General features: G+C 43.0%; 1 protein-coding gene across 8 annotated transcripts in view; it reads right to left on the reverse strand.

Annotated features, from left to right (window-relative positions):
- Positions 1–6,025: 6,025 nt before the first annotated feature.
- The window catches only part of LOC120568103 (cAMP-specific 3',5'-cyclic phosphodiesterase 4B-like), a 59,084-nt gene continuing 43,538 nt past the window's right edge, over positions 6,026–21,571 (reverse strand). For 6 of the 8 annotated variants that reach the window (XM_039815341.1, XM_039815342.1, XM_039815344.1 and 3 more), the window contains 10 exons: positions 21,127–21,239; positions 12,290–12,383; positions 10,669–10,895; positions 10,480–10,578; positions 9,834–9,998; positions 9,465–9,564; positions 9,075–9,229; positions 8,787–8,909; positions 8,513–8,695; positions 6,026–8,415 (listed from right to left, as the gene is read on the reverse strand). In XM_039815341.1, coding sequence (XP_039671275.1) covers positions 8,047–8,415; positions 8,513–8,695; positions 8,787–8,909; positions 9,075–9,229; positions 9,465–9,564; positions 9,834–9,998; positions 10,480–10,578; positions 10,669–10,895; positions 12,290–12,383; positions 21,127–21,239 — 1,628 coding nt within the window. In that variant the 3' untranslated portion in view covers positions 6,026–8,046. Of the gene's footprint in view, positions 8,416–8,512; positions 8,696–8,786; positions 8,910–9,074; positions 9,230–9,464; positions 9,565–9,833; positions 9,999–10,479; positions 10,579–10,668; positions 10,896–12,289; positions 12,384–13,012; positions 13,735–21,126; positions 21,240–21,571 lie in introns of those variants that run through there. The other 2 variants (XM_039815348.1, XM_039815343.1) reach the window with 2 other exon arrangements.

The raw sequence follows: 21,571 nt of genomic DNA on the forward strand, positions 1-21,571 counted from the left end.
GGCCTACATGCTCGCTGCATTCCAAGTCACACTGTGATTAACCCCTGTGGCCACAAGGTGTCGCTACTGCACTGGTAAATATTGCGCCCTTTATTAAAAGGGCTCTAGGTAAATAATTTACCTGGTGCATTCAAGAAGAAGTATTCTTATTAGGCAATGGCAATTGCATATTTTAAGTGGGAGCCGTGTAACCGAAAACCTGTAAAAGAAATTTCTATGAATTAAATTAGGCCATTTATGTATTGGATTCGGTTGGTCCCACATTATTTAACATCTTTTTTTATTCTTTATACTTCATAACCTTTGATTTTGTCAGAATATATATTTCAAACAATAGCAATATATACTTATTCACGCATAGCCCATATAACATATAAAACACCAAATATTTCCGTATTTGGTGCAATAACAATTTTCAATTTCTATGTATTTTAAGGCACTTTTAAAACCAACCTCTCACTTAATTTGCATACCATCTGTGCTGTCATCAATAGCTTTATGTCAGGAGAGAGAGGGAGAGCACTGGTAGCACATGCTTGACTGAGGGCCCCTGCCTGAGTGGGACTTCAAAGTAAATAAATAAAGAACTTACATTTGCCCTCACTGATACTTGATTTTCCATCCCCTGCTAACAGCACCAGAGAGCACATTTTGCAAACAAAACCGGCAGATAAAGGTTTACTCTTTGAACTCTTTCATGTGTGGTTTTTGTTCTGAACCATTAAAACACTGAAAAAGAGATGGAGAGAGGGAGAGAGAGAAGAAAAGGAAAACTGGCCTGCTGCTGCCTGGGGTTTAATGAGACTGACATGGTAGAGTGGAGACAAGGCATGGCATATCTGGTGGCACTCTGATCTTGCACGTAGGCCACTCTGCCACGCTGCCCTTCGACATAGGCCTACAGCGAGACGCTCAGCCTACGTCTACGCTGTTTACATTGTGCTCAATGGTGTCTCTGTTTTCAAAACAGACAAAGCGCATATATACAGTATGTTATCAGCAGTGGAAAGTATTAGCCTTTGTTGCCTTGTGAACCCTTACAAAAAACGCTGTGTTGATCGGGGCCCTTGCTCCATTTCAGATGTTTATGAGTTGTCAGCAGTTCAACCAAAGAGTTATTCCCTTCTTAACGTCTCACTTATCTTCATTTAAATAACTGTTTGCATCCCATGAATACAAATTTGTGTAGCAGAATTAATTTTTTATACCCATTTAATCATCCCCCGGTTTATCATGTGGCTGTGTGGAGTAGTGTAGTTAAAACTAGCTTCAACTCAACCAGCTAGGCCTACTATAGATAATTCAACTTGTACAATAATGCATCAGTAACAATCTGACAATGTAATACACTATAAAATATCCTTCTGCAGAATGAGTGTGTTTACTGTTGATACTTTAAGTAGATTGACAATTTTGTACTTTTTCTTGCGTAGGGTTTTTTAGATTGTTGTATTGGTTCTTTAACTTAAGTAACACATTATACAGTATGAGTCTACCACTGTATAGGCACGTTTACACCACTCAACATGCACACATTCCACACACGCGCGGACATGCAGAGACACAAACACCACAATTATTTGCTATCTGACCATCATCACATTTTACTTTTAGACAGCCCAGTCACAACAGCCTCTCTTATCTGCATCCTCCATCAGTTCCACACATAGAGGCCCACGTTAGAGAAGCCTGATGCCGACGTGGAGGGCAGCGTCTGGGGGTGTAGAGCAGCTGTCTGCCCCGGTCAGGGTGGAGGGCGAAAAGCTGAGGCCTTATCGCTCTTGTAATACAGTGCAGTTCAGTGAGCACAGAGGAAGCTGGGCCTGTGCTTGCAGACTGTGACGCTCTCAGATCCTTACTGGAATTCAAAAACAAAACAACGATGTGACTAATCTCATCTCTCGTACGATGACAAGAAAAACAATAGTTTCAGTATGATAAAAAAAAAAAAAAAAAAACATGGGACAACTTTACTTTGTACTGTAGGTGTTGAACACAGAGAATTTTTCCAGGTAAACCTGTATAGCTTTATCGTTCATATACTCTATTTATACTATGGAAAGGGTTGTGGTGGTGAATAATAAACTGAAGTCTGGAAAATACAGCAACAACAGGGTATTACCGTCAAACAACACTCTTATCTCTAATTCATCAGCAGTGACACACATTGTTAACCATAATTTGATGTTTGTTTGAGAAATAAAGAGACAATATGCAACAATGAAGCTTCCCCTGTTAGATTCAGATCTAAGCCGTGGGCGTTGTGCTGCACCGAGAATGTTTTGTTTATCTCACCCCAATAGATGTGGTATATTTGATATTTTCATTTGGGGTAGGCCTCCTCTCTCTCTATTTTTCTCTCTCTCAGTTTCTTTCTCTCCACCACAGACTGTTTCACTGCAGTGCATGTTATCGAACATCTCCTCCCACGCACTAGCTCACTTTGACACACCAGAGAGCTACAGAGCTGCATTCTCTCCCCTTTCTCTCTCTGTCCGCGTGTCAAATAAGGTCGATTATCGATGTGGGCAAAATCAAGAGACGGACATGCAGGTTAAACGTGATTTGGTTTACAGTAGATTTTTATCTTGATCTGAGCTCCATGAAACCAAATTTCACAGAGGGAAAGCCTTCATTCTGTGCGGTTGCAATACTGGTGGGGATTACAGTGGCGATTTTAGACCCTTTTTGGGAGGGCTCAAGCCCCCCTAAATTTCATCTCAGCCCCCCTAAAAATTATAATAAAAAAAAAAAGTGCTTCAAGTTAGAGTTTGCGAACTTGTCCGTTAGTGACACAGGACAAACAATTACAGGTTCAAAGGGCTTGAAACAGGTTTAATGTCCTGTGTCGCTGTCGCCCATGCTATGCACCTGTAACCCCGTCAAGGAAAGGGTCAAATGAAATGTAGTTTTGGCCAATCGGAGGTTATGGTGCCAGACTCCCGCCGTTGGCTGAGTCTTGCTCTATCTAATCTATGAGAGGGAGAGCAGGGACACACCGATAAACATGCAGGAGTGCGGTTGTGAAGTTTAACGTTGGTAATCCCCAGAGAAAGAGAAGAAGTTGGTAATTTCATGGCGCAGATTAGAACCCAAATTGAAATGTAAGCAATCAAAATTGCATTGAGAACATTGTGTCAAAATTGGTCATTTGCTGTGACTTATAAAGTGTCCGGTTTAGTTCCATCATAGTGTTAATAGTGTCAAAAAAAACGTTAGCTGACGTTGTTTAGTAGCTAGCTCAGAGATTATCGGCTAATGAAATTATTGATTTAGCACGGGGGGGGGGTTAACACTTTTGCAAGGCACTGTATCCGTGTCACATTCTCATCAGGGGCTGAGCCCCCCTAAAGGTCTGATCCTATAATCGCCCCGGGTGAGGAAGTCAACATCCGCACTGCATATGAAATGAGCATGTTCACCTGGTGTTTGGATGGGTTCAGGTTGTGTGTCTGTACATGCATAGTCAATATTCACTATTCCATCTTTCTTCTTTTCCCCTCAGGTGTAACAGGCTCCCTCCATCCTCACGTGTCACATCTGTTCATCTTTTATGTCACACAATTTTCAGTGTGTGTGGGTGTGTGTGTTTGTGTGTGTGTGCATTGTGTGTGTGTCTGTGTGTGTGTGTGCAAGCATGCGTGTGCTTCAGTGTGTCATGTTTCAGTATGCATGTATAATCCCAGGGGTGTTTTATTTATTTATTAATGTTTGGACAAACAAGGATGACAGCGTGCTCTTGTGTGCCGCTGCGTCCCCACAGGGATGTTCCCTTCCATGTCTGAACAATTCCCAGGCTCGCTGCACCCTGGGTAAAAGAGCCCAGAGGAATCAGTACAAATGTCAGGCTGGTGCCATGTCCTTAAATGCATCATGATAAATGTGATTTGACACGGGCAAGTGCTTTACACACAGGCTAATGTCCGAGAATCCACTTATTTTTTTAAATCACATCCAATGAATGCATTTTAAGAATAATTCAAAAATGCATTCATCACACAGAATTACTATAATATTTGTATCCCTAATACAGTATTATTCAGTTGTTTTTTTCCCCGTGAAAAGGCAAATTTGATAAATATTATCTTATATGTTGGTAGTAAACACTGCATGCCTGGTCCCCTTTTTCCTTCATGGAAAGGTCAGAAAACCATGTCTTACATTTTGGGTGTGTTTTGACATTTCACATGCATTTGCTCATTCTGAGGATCATAGAACTGCTGCCATACACATTCCATGTATTTGCAGATATTTAAGGCAGTTGCATGCAAAGGCAGATCCACACTGGGAAGCAAACAATGGCATATCTATGATGACTGCCGCCATGTTTGATAACTAGATGATTTGTGACATTTTCTGGGAAGGACGCATCCTGTTATTGTCCTAATCCTGCAGTTTAGAGTCCATGAAACACAAGACACACACACACACAAACTGAAAAGCCTCAGAGGATGCTGACTGCATAATCTGATCTTTTCCAGATTCATCATTTTCTTTAGAGCGGGGCAGAACTTACCCATCTGTCTCAGCCACTCTGAGCTGATCTCTGCCACACACACAGACACACACACAGACACACACACACACACACACACACACAAGATCCTGGAATTAGCCTGTATTTCTCCAAATGACTGCCCAATTGACTTCAGTCCTTACTGTCAACTCAACTAAAAACAAACAGCGGCTGGCCAGGAGAAACTCCAGGAAAGACATTTGTTTTTATAAAGTGAATACGGAGAGAGCAGGTTTGTTTTGCTGGAAGTGGTTCTCTTCCTCTCTTGCCGTGGGCCCTTTCAGAGCCTGGCTGGTAGAGTGGAGAAATGAGGTTGACTGGCTGTCAGCTGGATCCACTGGCAGAAGGAGCCTCCGGCCCAGGCTGAACCCAGGCGGTTCACAGACACTGCTGCCAGGGCCGGGGCAGTCTGCCCTCAGCCAACTGACGTCAGTCACCAACAAGACTTGTGTTAGAGACAAACCTCACTGCCCATTGCCATGGCAGTATGGACCACCACCATGGAAAACACTTGTCCTCGTCTGCGCCCGTGTTTACCATCAACAGTTGCCTCATTTTTGCTGAATCTAAAGAAAGAGGAGGACGATGCAGGTTTCTGGTCGTCATCCAGACATCCACAAACTCCAAAGTGAACTAAATCTAACGTCTCCAAAATGTCTCTGATTTATTAATTATAAATCCCACATGGAGCACATGTAGTACATTTTAGGGCAGTACACTTTTCGCATTGTGTCAGGAACAAAGGATGAGTACTGCCAAGTTTTCTCTCCTATAGTACCTGGTAGTTTGATGACTACTACTACTTCGGTGACATGGTGAATGCAATAAAATCCCACATAACGAGTAGTGAAGATGAGATTACATGATTAAATGTCTTCCTCCTCTCAGAAACTGAAATCTTTAAAAGTCATCTCTGGCTTTGTTCCAATTTTACCCAGCATGCCCTCCTGCTAATCACGTATTCCAGATGCTAATCTGCTCGGGTCAGGTGCTCGCGGCCATAGGAGAGTGAATGCCCTGAGGGCCCGGCACATAGCGTGGCTATCTCTCCCCTTCCTGTTTACATAGCTGGCTCAGCGTCCAGCAGTTACTGAACTCAAATCGGAGGGAAGACATGTCACTGGTGTCAGTGCAGGCGAGTGACTCAATCACGTTGTTTGCCTTCTCCTGTCATTTCTGGTTTTCCCCTCAGAGTTGCAAAACTGGAACCATGAACAGAGTTGCAAAACTGGAACCATGAAATCAACAAAACCACATCAGGTTTCACGTAATTGCTCTGACAATGGATCTAATTTGTGTTGTCCTTAATACAGCCGAGGGATGGCTGTCGTTTAGTCTTGATAAACAGGTAAAGAATTCCAACATGTCATCCCTCCTCCAGGTTGATGTAAAGTTCTGAGACGAGGATAAATAAATATACATATATAGTTATAACAAATAAGTATTTATGTAAATGACATTCTTATGATTTGTTTGCGAATGTGATCCAATAACACACAGACCAGAAAATTCTGTAATACATGCCCATTTTAATAATCCAATAGAAAACATCTGTTGAGCACAACATACAACATTTTACCATAAATTGTGAGGAAGACACTGAAAAAATATAGTTGAAACAAATGTTTATATATTTCAGCAAATATTCCTGTAGCTGTACAATGACCCGTCACTGTACACAATATACTGCAGTAAATATCCAGCCTTCATAATCCGCCAGGAACAAAAGACAAAAAACAAAAGCCAGACTTCTTCTGCACCTCACGTGTGGTGTTGGTTTAGAAACGGTTCTGAAATTTCAAAAGCAAACACTTCAAATTGTCAAAAGTGATCTGCGAAACTTCATGTTACGATCTTAATAGCAAAACAGCTTGCTAAATACAATAAAACAGAACCACCAGACAAGTTCAGTCAAACTGTGGTAGTGCATATAAATAATATCAAATATACAAGGAATATTAACAATCAATATCAATAGTATCATATACAAGGAGAACGATAATAAATACACTGTTCCAAACAGCTGAAGGATTGGCACGACACAGCTGGGTGCAACAAGATTGTGCAACTGTGACACACACGCACGCACGCACACACACACACACACACACACACACACAAACACACGGGAGATATCGTGTCATGACGCGATATTAACCCCCCCCCCCTTTATACTGAAGGTTTCACCTTACATTGTGGTACCTTTAAGGTAGTGTTGGACAGATTAGCTGCGCAACTGTCAACATATTCAAAGTGCTGGAATAAAAACTACAAGATACAATTATTCTATTACTAACAGGTGTTTTTTAAATGTGCACACAGTCTTACAGTCATTCAAAGTTCAAAAGATGATGAAACGGGGGAATTACAAGGTGGAAACAGATTTTCCATACGGGGATAGCTCAGCACAATACAAGGTGAGGAGATTTCTTTCGTTTGTCTTTTACACATTTTTGGTGAAATTTCACTTCATTATTGGCTTTCATTTGCCTGATATCTTCATGCAGGTGCTACACGGCGATGTCAAGGTTCAATTTGACAAGTATCATTATTAGTTACATGGGATCACACTCTTCAGAGGTGGCAGTGGAATCAACAAAGTGCTTTCTTTACAGGATCTTTGGAGTTTTTTTGTTTTTGGACTCAAAAATACAAAACATTTTTTCCACTTTCAAGGGATTTGATCCATGACTTATTTAATTGCTTGTGAAATTAATTATTGGAGAGAAAAAACTGTTGACTAAATCAAATTATTTTGGGTTTACATGTTTACAATAATGTAAATTACGGATGCTTTCCACTCTTTGTCCTATGCCACAAAGTGCAAATTGTGCTGGGAAGTTGTCTGATTTTAGAAATACATCCACTGAACGCTTTTGTGAGAACAAGCTCATAATATTGCCAGAACATTAGGAAGACTGTGAGACAAATGTATCCTTTCTGTAGAAAATCTGACACATTTTACAGCTACATGAATGTTTTCAATAAATTATAAAAACACTTAGAAAAAGACACGGTTGTTTAAAAAAAGGCACACAACTTTCTTTCTTTTTTTAAACAAGTGTTAGGAAAAAACTACTTGGGTACAAATAACTTGTAGCTTGAAGCTGACCAGTAGTTTTTGGTTGGACACTTTAACCAGGTGGCATCTAATCCCAACACAATACAAAGAATCAAACATAAACATAAAAAACCTCCTGAAGTGCAAGTTTAGAATTTTTACTAGTCCCAGTACATGGATACATATCATCCACTTCACCTTCTTTGTCTGTGAGATTCAACCCTGCCTCTGCAGTCTGACGGTAGTCCCTTCTTTAAAGAACAGACCTCTTCCAGCTCCCTTCTAGGGGGCTGAAAAACAAACTGCCACAGGGTTTCCAAACCTTGTTTGCAGGGGTGCCCCACATGCAGTCAGGCCCTCTCTGCCAGGCAGCTCCAAAGAGCCAGATTGCAGGATTGCTCTACTGCAATTAAATGAATTCAGCCAAAACAGCAAAACTTGCTGCACTCTAAGAACCCCATCAGTTCAGCTATGTTTCTGCTGGGGAGACGTCACGTGTCGCCATTTCTACCCCGTCCTGTTCAGAGGCGTGGTCTTCGAGTATCACACCGTCAGCCGTCTCCATCATCGTGCTCTCCTCGTCTCCACACTGTCCATCCTGGTCATCCAGCGTCAGCTCAAATTGAAATTTACTCCCCACAGGTCCGCCCTCCTCCTCCCCATGTGGGCCGCCTTCCCCGTCGCTGGTGTAGAAGGGAGGGGAGGGACTCTCGGGGATCATGCTCTGGTACCAGTTCCTGTTGTCCTCAAGTGTGTCCAGGATGTCCTGGGCGTCGGGGTGGACCAGGTCGGCCCACGTCTCCCACAGAGGGTGGACAATGTAATCGATGAAGCCAACCTAGAAAAGACAACAAGGCATGATGTCAGTAAAAATAAAAATAAATAACTACAATATTAACTTTCTATATTTGGAGCTAGATGTGCGTGCTCTCTACCTGTGTTCTCTCCACTGAAGCTGTGTGTTTGTCGCACATCGGACTGATTTCCATCCCCCTCTCCCTCTCTCTGTCTCCCTGGTGGAAGAACTCATCCATGATCCTGTCTGTCCACTGTCGGTACAAATCCAGAGGCTTGGTCGGGTTGCTCAGGTCCGCACAGTGAACCATGTTACGCAAAACCTGCAGAGAGAAAAAAAATATATAAAATCAACATTTTGCATCTCTTTCGTGTGTACTAATCTATTCTGCATCATGTGTGTAAGAGCTTTACCTGCATCCTGTCCGTGTAGTTGTCCAACAGCAGGACTCCAGAGCTGGTCACTTTCTTGGTTTCCACCATCGTCTTCAGATTAGCCAGCAGGCTCATGTGTTTAGACATGTCAGTTGCCAATACCTAGATGAGAGAAAGACACAGAGGATGATGTAAGAAATAATTTAAGAGGGAAGCAATAAAGCAATCAAGACATTCACACTCACACACACACACACACACACACACACACACACGCACACTGAAAGCTGTAACTGCCATCAGACAGATATAATGTGGTTTCCTCACCATGTCGATGACCATCCTCCGGAGCGTCTGCCTCTGCTTCTTGGTGAGGTTTTGGAAGATGTCGCAGTTGTCCTCCTGCAGCAACTTGAAGCCCACGGCCAGGTGGTGGTTCTCCAGCACTGACTCATCGTTGTACATCAGAGCCAGCTCGGAATCTAAAGGCAGAGGAGGGAGGGAGAAATGACAGGAAGAGAGAAATTAAATGGAGCTCTAGCTTTTTAAACTCAGGTCAGGTAACTATGGCTGCCATGCAATGTCCCTTAAAACCCCACATTGTTGCCTTTGGGGACAGATCCCATTAAACCATGCAAATAATATCTGCCTATTTTATAAATGTAAACTAAACAACACTTTTTTGATGGACCACAAGTGCCAGTAAAGAGCACTTACTGGTGTTGATGAGGAACTGGTTGGACACTCCTGGGTGGTCCACGTCGTGAATGGCTGCAGCGAAAATGGCTGCCAAGATCTCCAGATCTGTGAAGACAGCCTGTGTTTGAGGAAAGGAAGAAGAATACAAGGAGATTAACTTCACCGTCAGTAAACTGGCCAAACAAGGTAAGGTATTAAACAATTGTTTGAGGCCGATCCTTCTATCTGTCATCCTCTCCGGCATGCAGATTCACTAGCATGCCAGTGTATTTGTGACGTTAGGTGTGGGCGATATTGCCACACTTTAATGGTGTCAATCCGATAATTACCCGGAACTTAACTTATTAAAATAGTGACATTACATCACTATCCGAGTAAGTCACTTACATCAAGTGCGGGAGTGGACAGGAGGATATGTGTGGACTGGGCTACGTCAGCGGCGTGCAGGCTGTTGTGGTAGGCCACGTCGGAGTGATAGTGGCCCTCCAAGGTCAGCATGAACGTCACAAAGGTGTCCGTTGGAATCTTGAATGTCCTCATCAGGTCTCGCTCCTGCATGCGACACAGAGGGAGAAAATCAGAAAAAAAAACAAGACGTTGGTTGTATTTTTAAGCATCTCCTACTGTCGACGCATTCGCCAGCAGGCTAGTGATCTGACCTTAAAATCGATTCTTAAACCGTATTCGTCAAATTATAAATCATATAGTACTAAAGGGGCTGAAAATGAAAACATTTGGCTCTCCTGCCAGCTAGAAATCAATTTCAAGTGCTAATGTCCCTCTAGCGGATGGCCCTGTAGATACTGACAGTTGAACGTAACAGACTGTAAACATACTGTACACACTGAGGTGGGCTGTGCCTCATGACTTCTATAGCCATGTGTGTGTGTGTGTGTGTGTGTGTGTGTGTGTGTGTGTGTGTGGGTGTGTGTGGGTGTGTGTGTATGAACGCTTTCACACTTTTTTTTTATGAGCTCCTTCTGACTTGATGATGAGGTGGAAGATGAGGAGAATGAAGAGGCAAAGCACTGACCTGAAAGATGGTGTACATGATGCATGTCAGCGGGCGGTTGTGGGAGTGCTCGGCCACTTTGAAGATATTCAGGCCCCATTTGTTGATGTCCTCCAGGTCCTGTTAGAGAAGACGACTGTAAGTGTCTCAGCCAGTCACACAACTTACATGTTATATATTTCGTTGCTGTATTATCTGTCCATCGCTTACCTTCGACAGCAGTTCCTCCTGGTCCGTCTTGACCCCAAAACGATTGCTGGTGCTTCCAGAGATGCTGGGCGTGTGGCTGACCTTCCTCACCCCACTGATCTGCGTCATCATCCCACCCTGCTGCTGCTGCTGCTGCTGTTGCTGCTGCTGCTGCTGCTGGCCCTGTCTCCTCTTCCTTTCCCTCGACTTAGGAACTGGACATGGAAGCTCCAACTCATTCTGCTTGTCTGGAGAAAAATAGAAGACACAAAAAGAAATTGTTTAATTTACTCCAGAGACAGAAGCAGACAATGCTAGGGTATGTAGTATAAGCATCATGGCTTGTACTGAGTAAACAAACTTAACACTGAGAAATAGTTGACCTCTCACACCTACGTGACAACACATTAAAGCTGCACTGACAGTTGTTTAATTAGCAAGCAATCCTTCGGTTACAATTTACTTTGCAAAAAATGAATTTCTCTTGACAGTGAAAAACAAAACAAAAATAAGAATTTCAAGAAGGGTCAAGAAGTGTTGATGAGATGTTGTGATATCTGATAATGCTCCACTGGCCTGTGCATTCTGAGAAACTGAGCCCTGTTGCAATAACAATCCACAGATTCGTGGAAAGCTGGCTCATAGTAGGCCAAAATGTTGTCATGTTGTGTTTTGGTTAGTATGCGGGTTTGTTTGGTGTATGTGATTCAGTCCGTCTGCGGGCTGAAAGTGATTCTCAAATGCTCTATGCGGCTGTTTGTACTGTATGTGGGTGATCGCAAGACTCCCTCAGCCTGAATATGTGCACCACATACAACGCAGTGAGAGAAACATATCTCAGTGGCACCCTCCACAAAGCACAGAAAGAAAATGATCTCACTACACCTGACAGGTGTTAGCTGCAATACAGACGGCAACAAAACCACTAAGCTTCAAAAGATAAGCTTGAGTTTCTTTCTGCGCTGTTTGTCTCTTCTCTCAGCTCTATCATTTCAGAAATCTCTTTCACTGCACCACTTCCTTTGTTAGGAGAAGTACCGTCTTTTCACCATGCATGCATCCAGCCTGTCTTCTTCCCATGAAGGCTTTGCTTCTCGGAGAGCGAGAAGATGGAGGAATGTTTACTAGCAAGAGCAGTGCGTTAGTCTGCACACAGCCCTGATAAGCTGGCTTGTCTGGGTGCATGCTGATGGTGAGTTGGATGGGAAGGTGGAAAACCTGAGGGGCAGACTGGCTGGCTGTGAGTCACGAAGAGCTGCCGGGCTTTTAAGAGACAAGGAAACACTGCTGTCATCCTGATGAATAATGCAGTGTCTATCTGAACCTGATGGCACCGCATGCACACAAACATTCTCCCTCTTCGCGCTCATAGCCCCTGATCTCTCCAGAGGGCAGTATTCCCCAAATATAGCCCCCCCCCCCACACACACATCTCTCTGCAGTCAGAGAAAGGGGACTCTCTGCATCTCCGATCCAGACCAGATCAGACTAGTTTAAGAGCAGTGAAGCTGCACTCCACTACTTTGCAAATGCTTTTGGTAACCTCACAACCTCTGCCACGTAAAGGCTGTTGGCTCATTGAAGTCTTACATTGCACTCGTGCAATTCATATTTGTGTGTGGATATGTGCTGCAGTGCTCACCTAGGAAGGTGTTGGAGATGTACTCTGACACTTGGTTGCCTGAGCGACTCATCTCAGACAGGTGGCTTAACTCCCGGTTCAGCATCCTCTTGAACTGGAGGCATAGAGATAAAAAAAATAAAAATAACACATGAGGTTGAATGAACTATACAAGAAAATACACATTGGTTTATTAATTTTGCTGCTATTTCCGAGCAGAGGAATAAAGCATTTTCTGTTATTTTCCACTGGAATATGTCCCATGAGAACATGGCCTCTGTTTTTTTATGCGCCATATAAGGTCTGTTTGTTTTCTTGGTCCTGGTTTGAGTTAGCCACTAAGACACTTGACTGTCGAGCATTTCAATAAACAAAATACAGTGCATAATGAACAAAATACAATGCCATAATGTTTATGCTGAGTTTTTCCAGAGAAACTAAATATGCCCGTTTTTTTCAATGCACGCCACCACTGAGCAGGATGACAGAATCTTAATCAAACACATCCAAGTGTGCAACTGAAACACAACAAAATCAAAGTGGGAAATCTGAGACGTTTCACTAGCTACAGTGAAAAGACATGAATATACAGTATGTGCATGTACACACACACACACACACACACACACACACACACACACACACACACACACACACACACACACACACACACACACACACACACACACACACACACACACACACACACACAGTCCCATCTATGCCATCTTCTCTGGGACACACCTTGATGTATCCCCAGGACACAGAGAACAGGTAGTTGGCCTCAGGCATGGTGCTGAGCTGTGCTGAGCCCCTGGCGCTCCCCAGCAGAAGCCCTGTATGCTCCTCTCTGAGTGGATCCCCAAGGCTGAGCTTAGCTCTACAACCTGAAGCTCAAAGCGGAACTAAATCCCTGCCTTCCACCGGTCGACTATGATATAAAACGCCCCAGCTGAACTCTCCAAAGAGGGGCTGTGGCGGACCACTACACCCCCGGCCAAATGCGCCTCCTCATAGCGTCGCCCACTGTTTTCCAGGATCGCAAGCCGCTGGCAAGAGTGATGAAATACCCAGGGATGCAATCAATATTTCCTTTCCTTTTCTTCGGTTCTTGCCGCCTCTGTCCGTCTCTCTAAACCTTTCTCATCCTGCTACCATCCAAATGTTATTCAGTGACATGCAAGGGGGAAATCCAGCCTTCCCAAGCCCAGATTGAGCAAGGCAGGGAGGCAGGCTGTAAGAGAAAGGGAAAGGAGGGACAGAGAAAGGCAGAGAGGAGGATGAGGAGGGTGGTGCGCTCTAGCTGTAGAGTCCCCTGTGGCAGACAGGCTAATGGAGTGTCTCTCTCTCTCTCTCTCTCTCTGCCTCCCACCCTTGCTAAACACTGAGCCATGCACAGCATTGCAGAAAATTGGAGTTTGGAGAATCCCCCCTCATCTTTCCCTGTCTCTCCCTCTCTCTCTCTCTCTCCCTCACTCCTGCGCTCTCTGCAAACCCCCTCCCACTGTCTCTTTCCTCCACCTCGGTTTCCCTCTCTCCTCGATTGGCTCCCCCTGCTCAGTAATGCAGAACAGATCCAACGCATACTGCGCAATGTGAGGCTTCAAAGCATCAGAGCGATTATCACATGGGTGAGGAGACGCCGGGTATTAATTTACCAGACTGGGGTTGAGTCTTTTCATTGCAGGAGTAGAACCATAAGCTGCTGTACACACTCCAGTCCCTAATCATTGCAGTACATCTTAAAGGCCTGTTCTTGTTCTCAATTTTAGACAATTGTCTACAATATTGTCCAAAATCAATGCGTTTCCTGTCTCACTGCTGCAGTTTTCTGTATTAAAAGACTCAAAAACGGAGATGATGGGAGACAGATGAGAGTTTTCAGTCTGCCGCCCACCAGTGTACCACCAATTGCACGACAACCTGAACGCCATAGCAACAGAGTCACGTGGCACCCTCCATCGTTCTAACGGTGGTCCCCACTCGAAACAGATTGCATCACACACACACACACACACACACACACACACACACACACACACACACACACACACACACACACACACACACACACACACACACACACACACACACACACAAGCTGTAGCAGAGATGCACTGGATTGACACAACTAGGCTAGACTATGTTTTTAAGGAAGGCAGATTCTGATGCAAAACAGCTTTTCTTGTCAAGAAAGAGAAGCACTAATGCAAAAGCACATCCTAATCGTTATAATATAAACAATGGGATAATGGAGCAATCAATTATTTTTCCTGAAAATGTGATTGTAATTTCCTGATTTTATAATGTCTTCAAAAGACCCAGCCATGATTATGCTTTTTGCCAGTTTTTTATTTTTTACAATGTGGTCTTTTCTCTTCTGGTCTTAACAGCTGTCTAATAACAGTCAAGCAGACAGCTAACATCTAATTGACTATGAAACTTGAATACCACTTTCAAAGGATTGGCTGCGCTCAAAACCCAGACTGCCAGAGGCAGTCCATAAAAATCAAAGAGAGCTCGTAAGGACAAAAATTTGAGCTTGGAATCAGAAGGTTTTATTCTATTCAAAGAGAACTCGTAATTTATTCTTTAAAAAAAGAAGCAGAGCAGTGTGGATTTGTGTGACCTTTAGGAAATGAATCAGGCACAGAGCCCGATTTTAGTCAACCGGGGTCATAAAGTTCAGCTCAGACGCACAGCATACTCTCACAGCATGGTGGCATGACTATGAGTGTGTTCAGGACAATAGATTACTCAATGCATGGCGTTAACTCATACATCCTTTTACGTTAGCAAAGAATACTCGCACTCAGAACAAGTCCTGTTCTTAGGCAACTTAGAGAAGTTTCATAAACTAAAAAAAAAAAGCATGTGGTTAGTTCTCAGCAGATGATGAGCTGATGCCTCATAAAGTTTGAATATTCAAAATAGATGCCTGGAGTCATTGTCAAAATAACAATGTAAATGATATGTTTGAGCTCATTTAAATTAAGCGTCAAAATGTTTTTTTAAACCAAATATGGCACCACACTACTGGTTTTTCTTAGTGGCCTGAATCCTAAAACAAATGAGCCATAACAAGACACGAACATCTCAATGTAATAAGCAAAAACAAAAGCTAACTAAATTCAATATTTAATCTTGTTTTCTAAAGAAATCACCTTAAATCAAACATTATTATGGCAGACTACAGTCCCACAGCACAATGCAAGCTGCTCGAAAACTAACTCACCTTTTTCCAACTCATATGCATCCCAAAGTTTTGCTTTTCCTTTTCAGAACAACATAGTCCCATTGTCACTTTACAAAAACCAAACACAACCTAAAAGAAATCTTGTAAAAGCTTCACAAGCAATAATTTTGTTCAGTGTGTCTCAGACTCTGCTTCCTCTCTCTCTATTCTCTTTTCTGAAGTGGAGTCAGGCAGGAAACATATAGCAATAAAGCTGACTTGACTGACTGGCCCACACAGTCTAACAAGAGGTAGATGGCTCCTCCCTCCCGACACAGGCCCGAGCATGTGTCCCCACCTACTTCCCCTTAACTTGATGGAGAAATTCACTGAGGTCATTTACTGGTAGACTATCTGCTTCCTAACATGGCCTCAGGCACCAAACAATTAACATACCTGAGCTCATTACTGAAAAGTCCCAGATAACAAGTTTATCACAAAATCACAAATGACATGTATGTATTCCTTTGAGACAGCTCTTTAAAAGTTGGCTCACTTCTTATGGCACACTCTGACCTTTACTGAAACAGAACAGAGATTGAAATTGGACTGCACAGGAACAGCTTGACCTCGTATTGCAATACCTCAACTGTGCAATCTGACAAAGCCCAGGGTGATCCAATGCTGCCTCTGTCCCGTGTGGCTGTTTACAGTGTCAACACTCTTATCTAACAAGTTTTCACAGTTAAGTAACATTAGAAAAGAAACATTTCCTAGAAAGGTGTTGATGAGAACTAGATAATAATAGGTTACAGTTCACCTTCCTCATCTTGGCTTATTTTCCATGATAACAGCAGATTACATAAGTTTTTAATTACAATTAGGCACCATAATCACTACTGCAGCTTGTTTGATCTGCTCACCACCCTTTCAGTCAAACGGAATCACAACACTATAATTTAATGTACATTACCCCTGCTGCAGCTACAGACCCACCACTACATCTGTTTCAATAATTTTGTCATTTTTTCCCCTCTGAAGAAAGCGGTGCTTCAAAGTTGAAGTGACCACACGTGAGTTAAAGTTTCCTACTCGCTCGTGCTCTGCTCGGGGGCTCGCTCGCACGCTAACCCGCAAAGCGCTAAACTCCTCTAACTGGATTCAGATGGCAGTGTTTGTCCAAGGCCATCGCAAGCATCAGCATGGAAGTGTGGCGAGGCTAATGATAGTGAGGGGCATGGGAGCAGCTCCCCGCTCTGAGGTCACAGCGACCAGGCTGGCGGTCAGCAGGGTGTGTGGTCCCCGTAGCCCCGGATACACCTGTGCCCTTGGACACTGAAAGTGGAGACACCCTGGGTTTCATCGTGGGATCAATTACATCCCCTCTGCTTCTGAAAAGAAACGGGCTCTTTGTCAAACATCACGTCATATAAATGCTGGGAAGGAGCAAAAGCCTGCAGATGCTGCATTAATGGTGCAATAATGAAACTGTGTTTGACACCAATTTTGGAATTCAAACGTAAGTGGACCAATAAATGATTTCTTTCCATCCCTGTACAATTGCACAACAATCTAGTACACTGACGCATCATAACTCTAACATCATAAAGTGTTGACCTCTGTTCTTTCGAAAAAACACCATTGGTCAACAGTGCTTGGTGTTGGTGCTGGGTCATACTGGGAGGACTCTGACTCAGGGCGGACAATGTGTCCGGCCTGCCTGCCCGAGCGGCTGTGCGCCTGCAGGGCCTTGTGCTCATTGTCTTGACAATCCCAGTGACGTGGTTGTCTGTAAAGACTCAACCTGGCTGCATGGTGCAGCCATTGTCGTCTGGTAACCAGGGAGCAACAGAAGAGAGGGGGCTGCGGGGGGCACAGGATATAAAGAGACAGAAAACTGGTGTCACGGTCACAGTCACCCGTTACGGTCTGACAACACCCCTCCCCATCCCAATCCTCCCTCAGACCACAGTGTAGAATACAGACGGAAATGGACAACACCACCCTGGGTGTTTATAATTGGACGCCGCCATACAGTCTCCACTGTTTGCGTGGGGGTTGAGTAATACTGGGCACTGTAGTAATTTGGTTGAGCTCTGCACAAATGAAATATGCACAAAAAAACGTTCATCAAAGCAAAGGGAAGTAATTAGTTCTAAATAGCTGCTTTGTGTTGTCTTGAAACACCACAGTGTGTTTATTTAGATTCATTTAAACCAAACCAGAAAGCTGCTGTTTTTTTGTTTTTTTTTAAGGTTTAAAATAACATGTTGGATTTATCTAATCTGTCAGTCCAATTGATGAAAATGGATGCTTTATCTTTTTAGCCACGCTAGCAGGGTTCTCCACGGGTGGCAACATTTATTTGTCTAGTGTTTGGTTAAGACATTCATGGTGCCCAGAGGGCGTTCCAATGACTTGTCCTTGACTTTTCATCCAGCATCATCATTAGATCATATCATAACATTTCTGTTTTTTTTGTGTGAAAACACTTCACAAGTATTGGATGGGTTGCCACGAAATGTGGTACATACATTCATGTCTCCATTAGGATGAATGTAATGACTTTGGTTATCCCATAACTTTCCGTATAGCATCATCATGTAAGATTTTGAATTTGTCCAAAACCTTGGTAAATAATTAAATATCTGCAAAACTAATTCCAAACTTTTCCTTCAGGCTCAGCTGTACTTATTTGCTAATTAGTCTTAAGTGTCATTGACTACGTTTACATGCAGCCAATTACCCGTTCAAAACCGGAATATTAGCAATAACCCGGTCGCGCACGGCCATGTAAACACCGGCAAAAACCCGAATATGCTCATATTCCGGTTTTTAAAAACCCGAATATGCTACCTGGGTTACCCCTTTTCTAACCCGACATTTTGGTCATGTAAACGCGTATCGGCATATCTCCATCAAAAGGAACATTGATTTGTGTTCTGCGCATGTTCTATTCGCAAGGAATCTTGGTCTTTTGAGTAGAGGAACTTCTTGTATGCGCCAGAAAACATAGTTATAATAATAATTATATACTATAATAATATAGTTATATATATATATATGTCAATGCAGAAAAACTGCGCGCGCAGTATACCGGAGTAAACAAAAGTAGAGGTAAACATGGCGAGATTTGCTGTGCTGTGCTGCACCACACTTTTGGAGCGAGGAGGAAACCAATTTCTTTATTAGTGTGGTGAAAACACAAAGTCTTTTGTTGACGGCAGAAAGTCCGAGATAGTGAGATTTATAAGAAGGTGACCGAAAAGTTATTGCGTCTTAAGGTTGTCCGTAGGCTACGTCCAGACGTTAACCGTGCGTCGCCGTTTACGTCGGGATATTGCCATTTGATTACAAATGCCATGTATACAGGAGTAACTCTCTCTGCTCACGCATGTAAACGGGTTATTCCGAATGTTTCAGAAACCCGAATAGTGACCTTAACCCGACCATAACCCTAAAATTGACAGCTTGTAAATGTAGTCATTTATGGTTCTGCGGAGGCTCCACGCAGAGCTTTCGTCGTAGCTTACGTAAGTGGCCTGAAGTTTATACTTGTGCGTTGGTGTGTGCTTCGAGCCAGCATGTGTGTGTGTGGGGAGTGTGTGGTAGAGCGAAAGAGAAGTGAGAGTTGGTGAGTGTTTCATGGAGCGGAAGATATGATGACTAGTTGCCTATAAGTATTGTAATGGTGCAAAAAGTCAAACTTCAGAGGCATGTTATCAATAGCTTTTATTGGAATGTAAATGTACATCAAAGCTCAGCTGCAGGAATCTGTGAGGGCAATGCATGTAAGATAACAAAACTGAAAATTGCCGGTGCTTGGTTGGGACATTTGCGTATAAACCAATAGGGTGTCGGAATGGTATATGTTTATACTTCTCATCCAACCACAATCAAATTCACTCTATCCGGATGGCGCGATTTATCTGGATAGGGCTTTTTTTTGTGTTTGTTTTTTTTAAACAATGACAAGCCGGAATGAAAAACAAGCAAACTGAAATAGGAGTAACGAGGGTATTTTAAGGATTAGAAAGTACAGATAATTGCGTGAAAATGTAAAGAGTAGAGGTAAAAAGTCTGCTGTAAAATAATTACTCCATTAAAGTATAGATACCCAAAATGTCTACTTAAGTAAGGTAACAAAATTCAAATACTTCATTAATTGACACCTCTGGAAATGAGTAGGGGGAAATGCAACGCTGCCAAGACATGACGTGCATCGCGGCGACGTGTTAAATTTTTCGAGAGGTGCACGTTAGGTTACGACGTAGGTCAGTGTCTCCACGTGCCTACGTACGAAGCCATGGCGTAGATTTTACGTAGAAGTATAAATCACGCTTTAGCTCAAACTGCTAAATATGAGCATTAGCATGTTAACATCGTCATTGTGAGCATAGCGTGCTGACGTTAGCATTCAGCTCAAAGCACCGCTCTACTTATTTTATTATTTTTCTTTTTAGAGAAAACCTATCAGATAAACTCAATATTGGCTAACTTCAAGTAAGTATGTATGCATGCTCAAGTACTATACCTTCCTCTAACAAATCCTACTTTTCTCTGTTAATCTCAAACTATAGTCTGAACAAACGGATGTCTTTCAGTTAGGTGTGACATTTTATGATGACATTGAAGTATTCCAATGTCCCACTGAGCCCAACATTACAACAGAGCCAACATCCACAACACACTAAAGTAAATGACAAATGCATCTGTGTGCAGTTTAAATCATACTGCGTGCACATCTGAAGCTCAGCCTGGTTGTACAACAGGTAGTTTGAATATCGGAATTAAACTAAAGCAGAACAGCACCTTCCATGGAACACAGGCAATTTTGCTATTAAAAGACAACAGGAAGTCATAAATTAAGTATGCAAAACACTTTTACATGAGATCCATAAAATTATGCCAGCTCATACACAACCACAGAATGGCTGTTACTTTGCAAGTGCGTCAATGCGGCAAAAAGCAATTTACATTTTTCATACACTATGAATTGACAACCACACTGCAACAAAGACCAATTGTACGGCTGTGTACAAGTCATTCAGGTCATCATCATAACAAGTTCAGTCTCAATTTCATGTCTTCTGACAGGGTATTACAAAATACATATTGTGATAATAATAATTATCGTCTTTGCACTAAATCTTGTTATTTTTGGTTTGGGAGACATGACACTGTATAGTGGCGGTGTGCTGTGTGCCTGGGAGGTCTGGTGATCACTGTCTCAGTGGATAGAGCAGGCAATGGCACAGTTAAACATATATTTATAAGCGTTTAAGCTGCACTGTGAGACGTGATCATAAATATCGGCCTTTAAGAGCATATTAGTGTTTATATGACCATTTTTACAACTTGCAATGTGGAGATTAAAAAGGTTGAGTTGATAAAATTGTCTGATACCTTGTAACTTCGGAGAGGCGCTATTTACAGTACCTGAAATCCCTCTATACATGATACATGATTCCCTTCAGGTAATTGTCTAAAGTATGACAGTGTAATGTTTAGTTTTGAAGAGAAATGTATCTTGCATAACAAGCAGCTCAAATGAAAACCCCATCCATCATTGACAGACTTTTTTAAAGTCACATCATTGCATTTGTGGATGCAAAAACTTCCTAGCAACAACCAATTGCACTGTTTGCACACATATAATAATATGTGGGCTAAATTGTCCTACCTTGGTGGAGGCCATGTCACTGACAGAGCGGTAGGTCTGAATGGTCTCCAACTGGTCCAGACACCAGTCCAGCTCCTCCATGGTCTCCATAGCCAGCTTCTGGTAGGACTCATCTGCCAAGAGACACATGGACACGAAATCAGGCCCAAGAGGATCCATGTCCATAGTGGAGCCCCCTGACACCATGCATGGAGGTCCAAGGGTCCCAGTGTGGCTTGATCTTACGGAGGACTGGCCTGCAGGACATCCGGGAGACGCAGAGGAAGAGGGGGAGGTGTGTACACACAGCTCCTTCATCTCGTTTTACGCTCCACCACCTCAGAAAGTTCAGGGTAGTCGTACTCACAGACAAACTGAGGGCTAGAGTTACTGTTTGCAGACTCTCTCTGTAGTCTCTTTTTCTCCGTACCTTCTTTCCCTCACTCTAGTGCTCTTCAAACCCCCT

The sequence above is a fragment of the Perca fluviatilis genome, chromosome 11 (assembly GCF_010015445.1).
Source record: "Perca fluviatilis chromosome 11, GENO_Pfluv_1.0, whole genome shotgun sequence".
In the NCBI taxonomy this organism is placed as follows: Eukaryota; Metazoa; Chordata; class Actinopteri; order Perciformes; family Percidae; genus Perca; species Perca fluviatilis.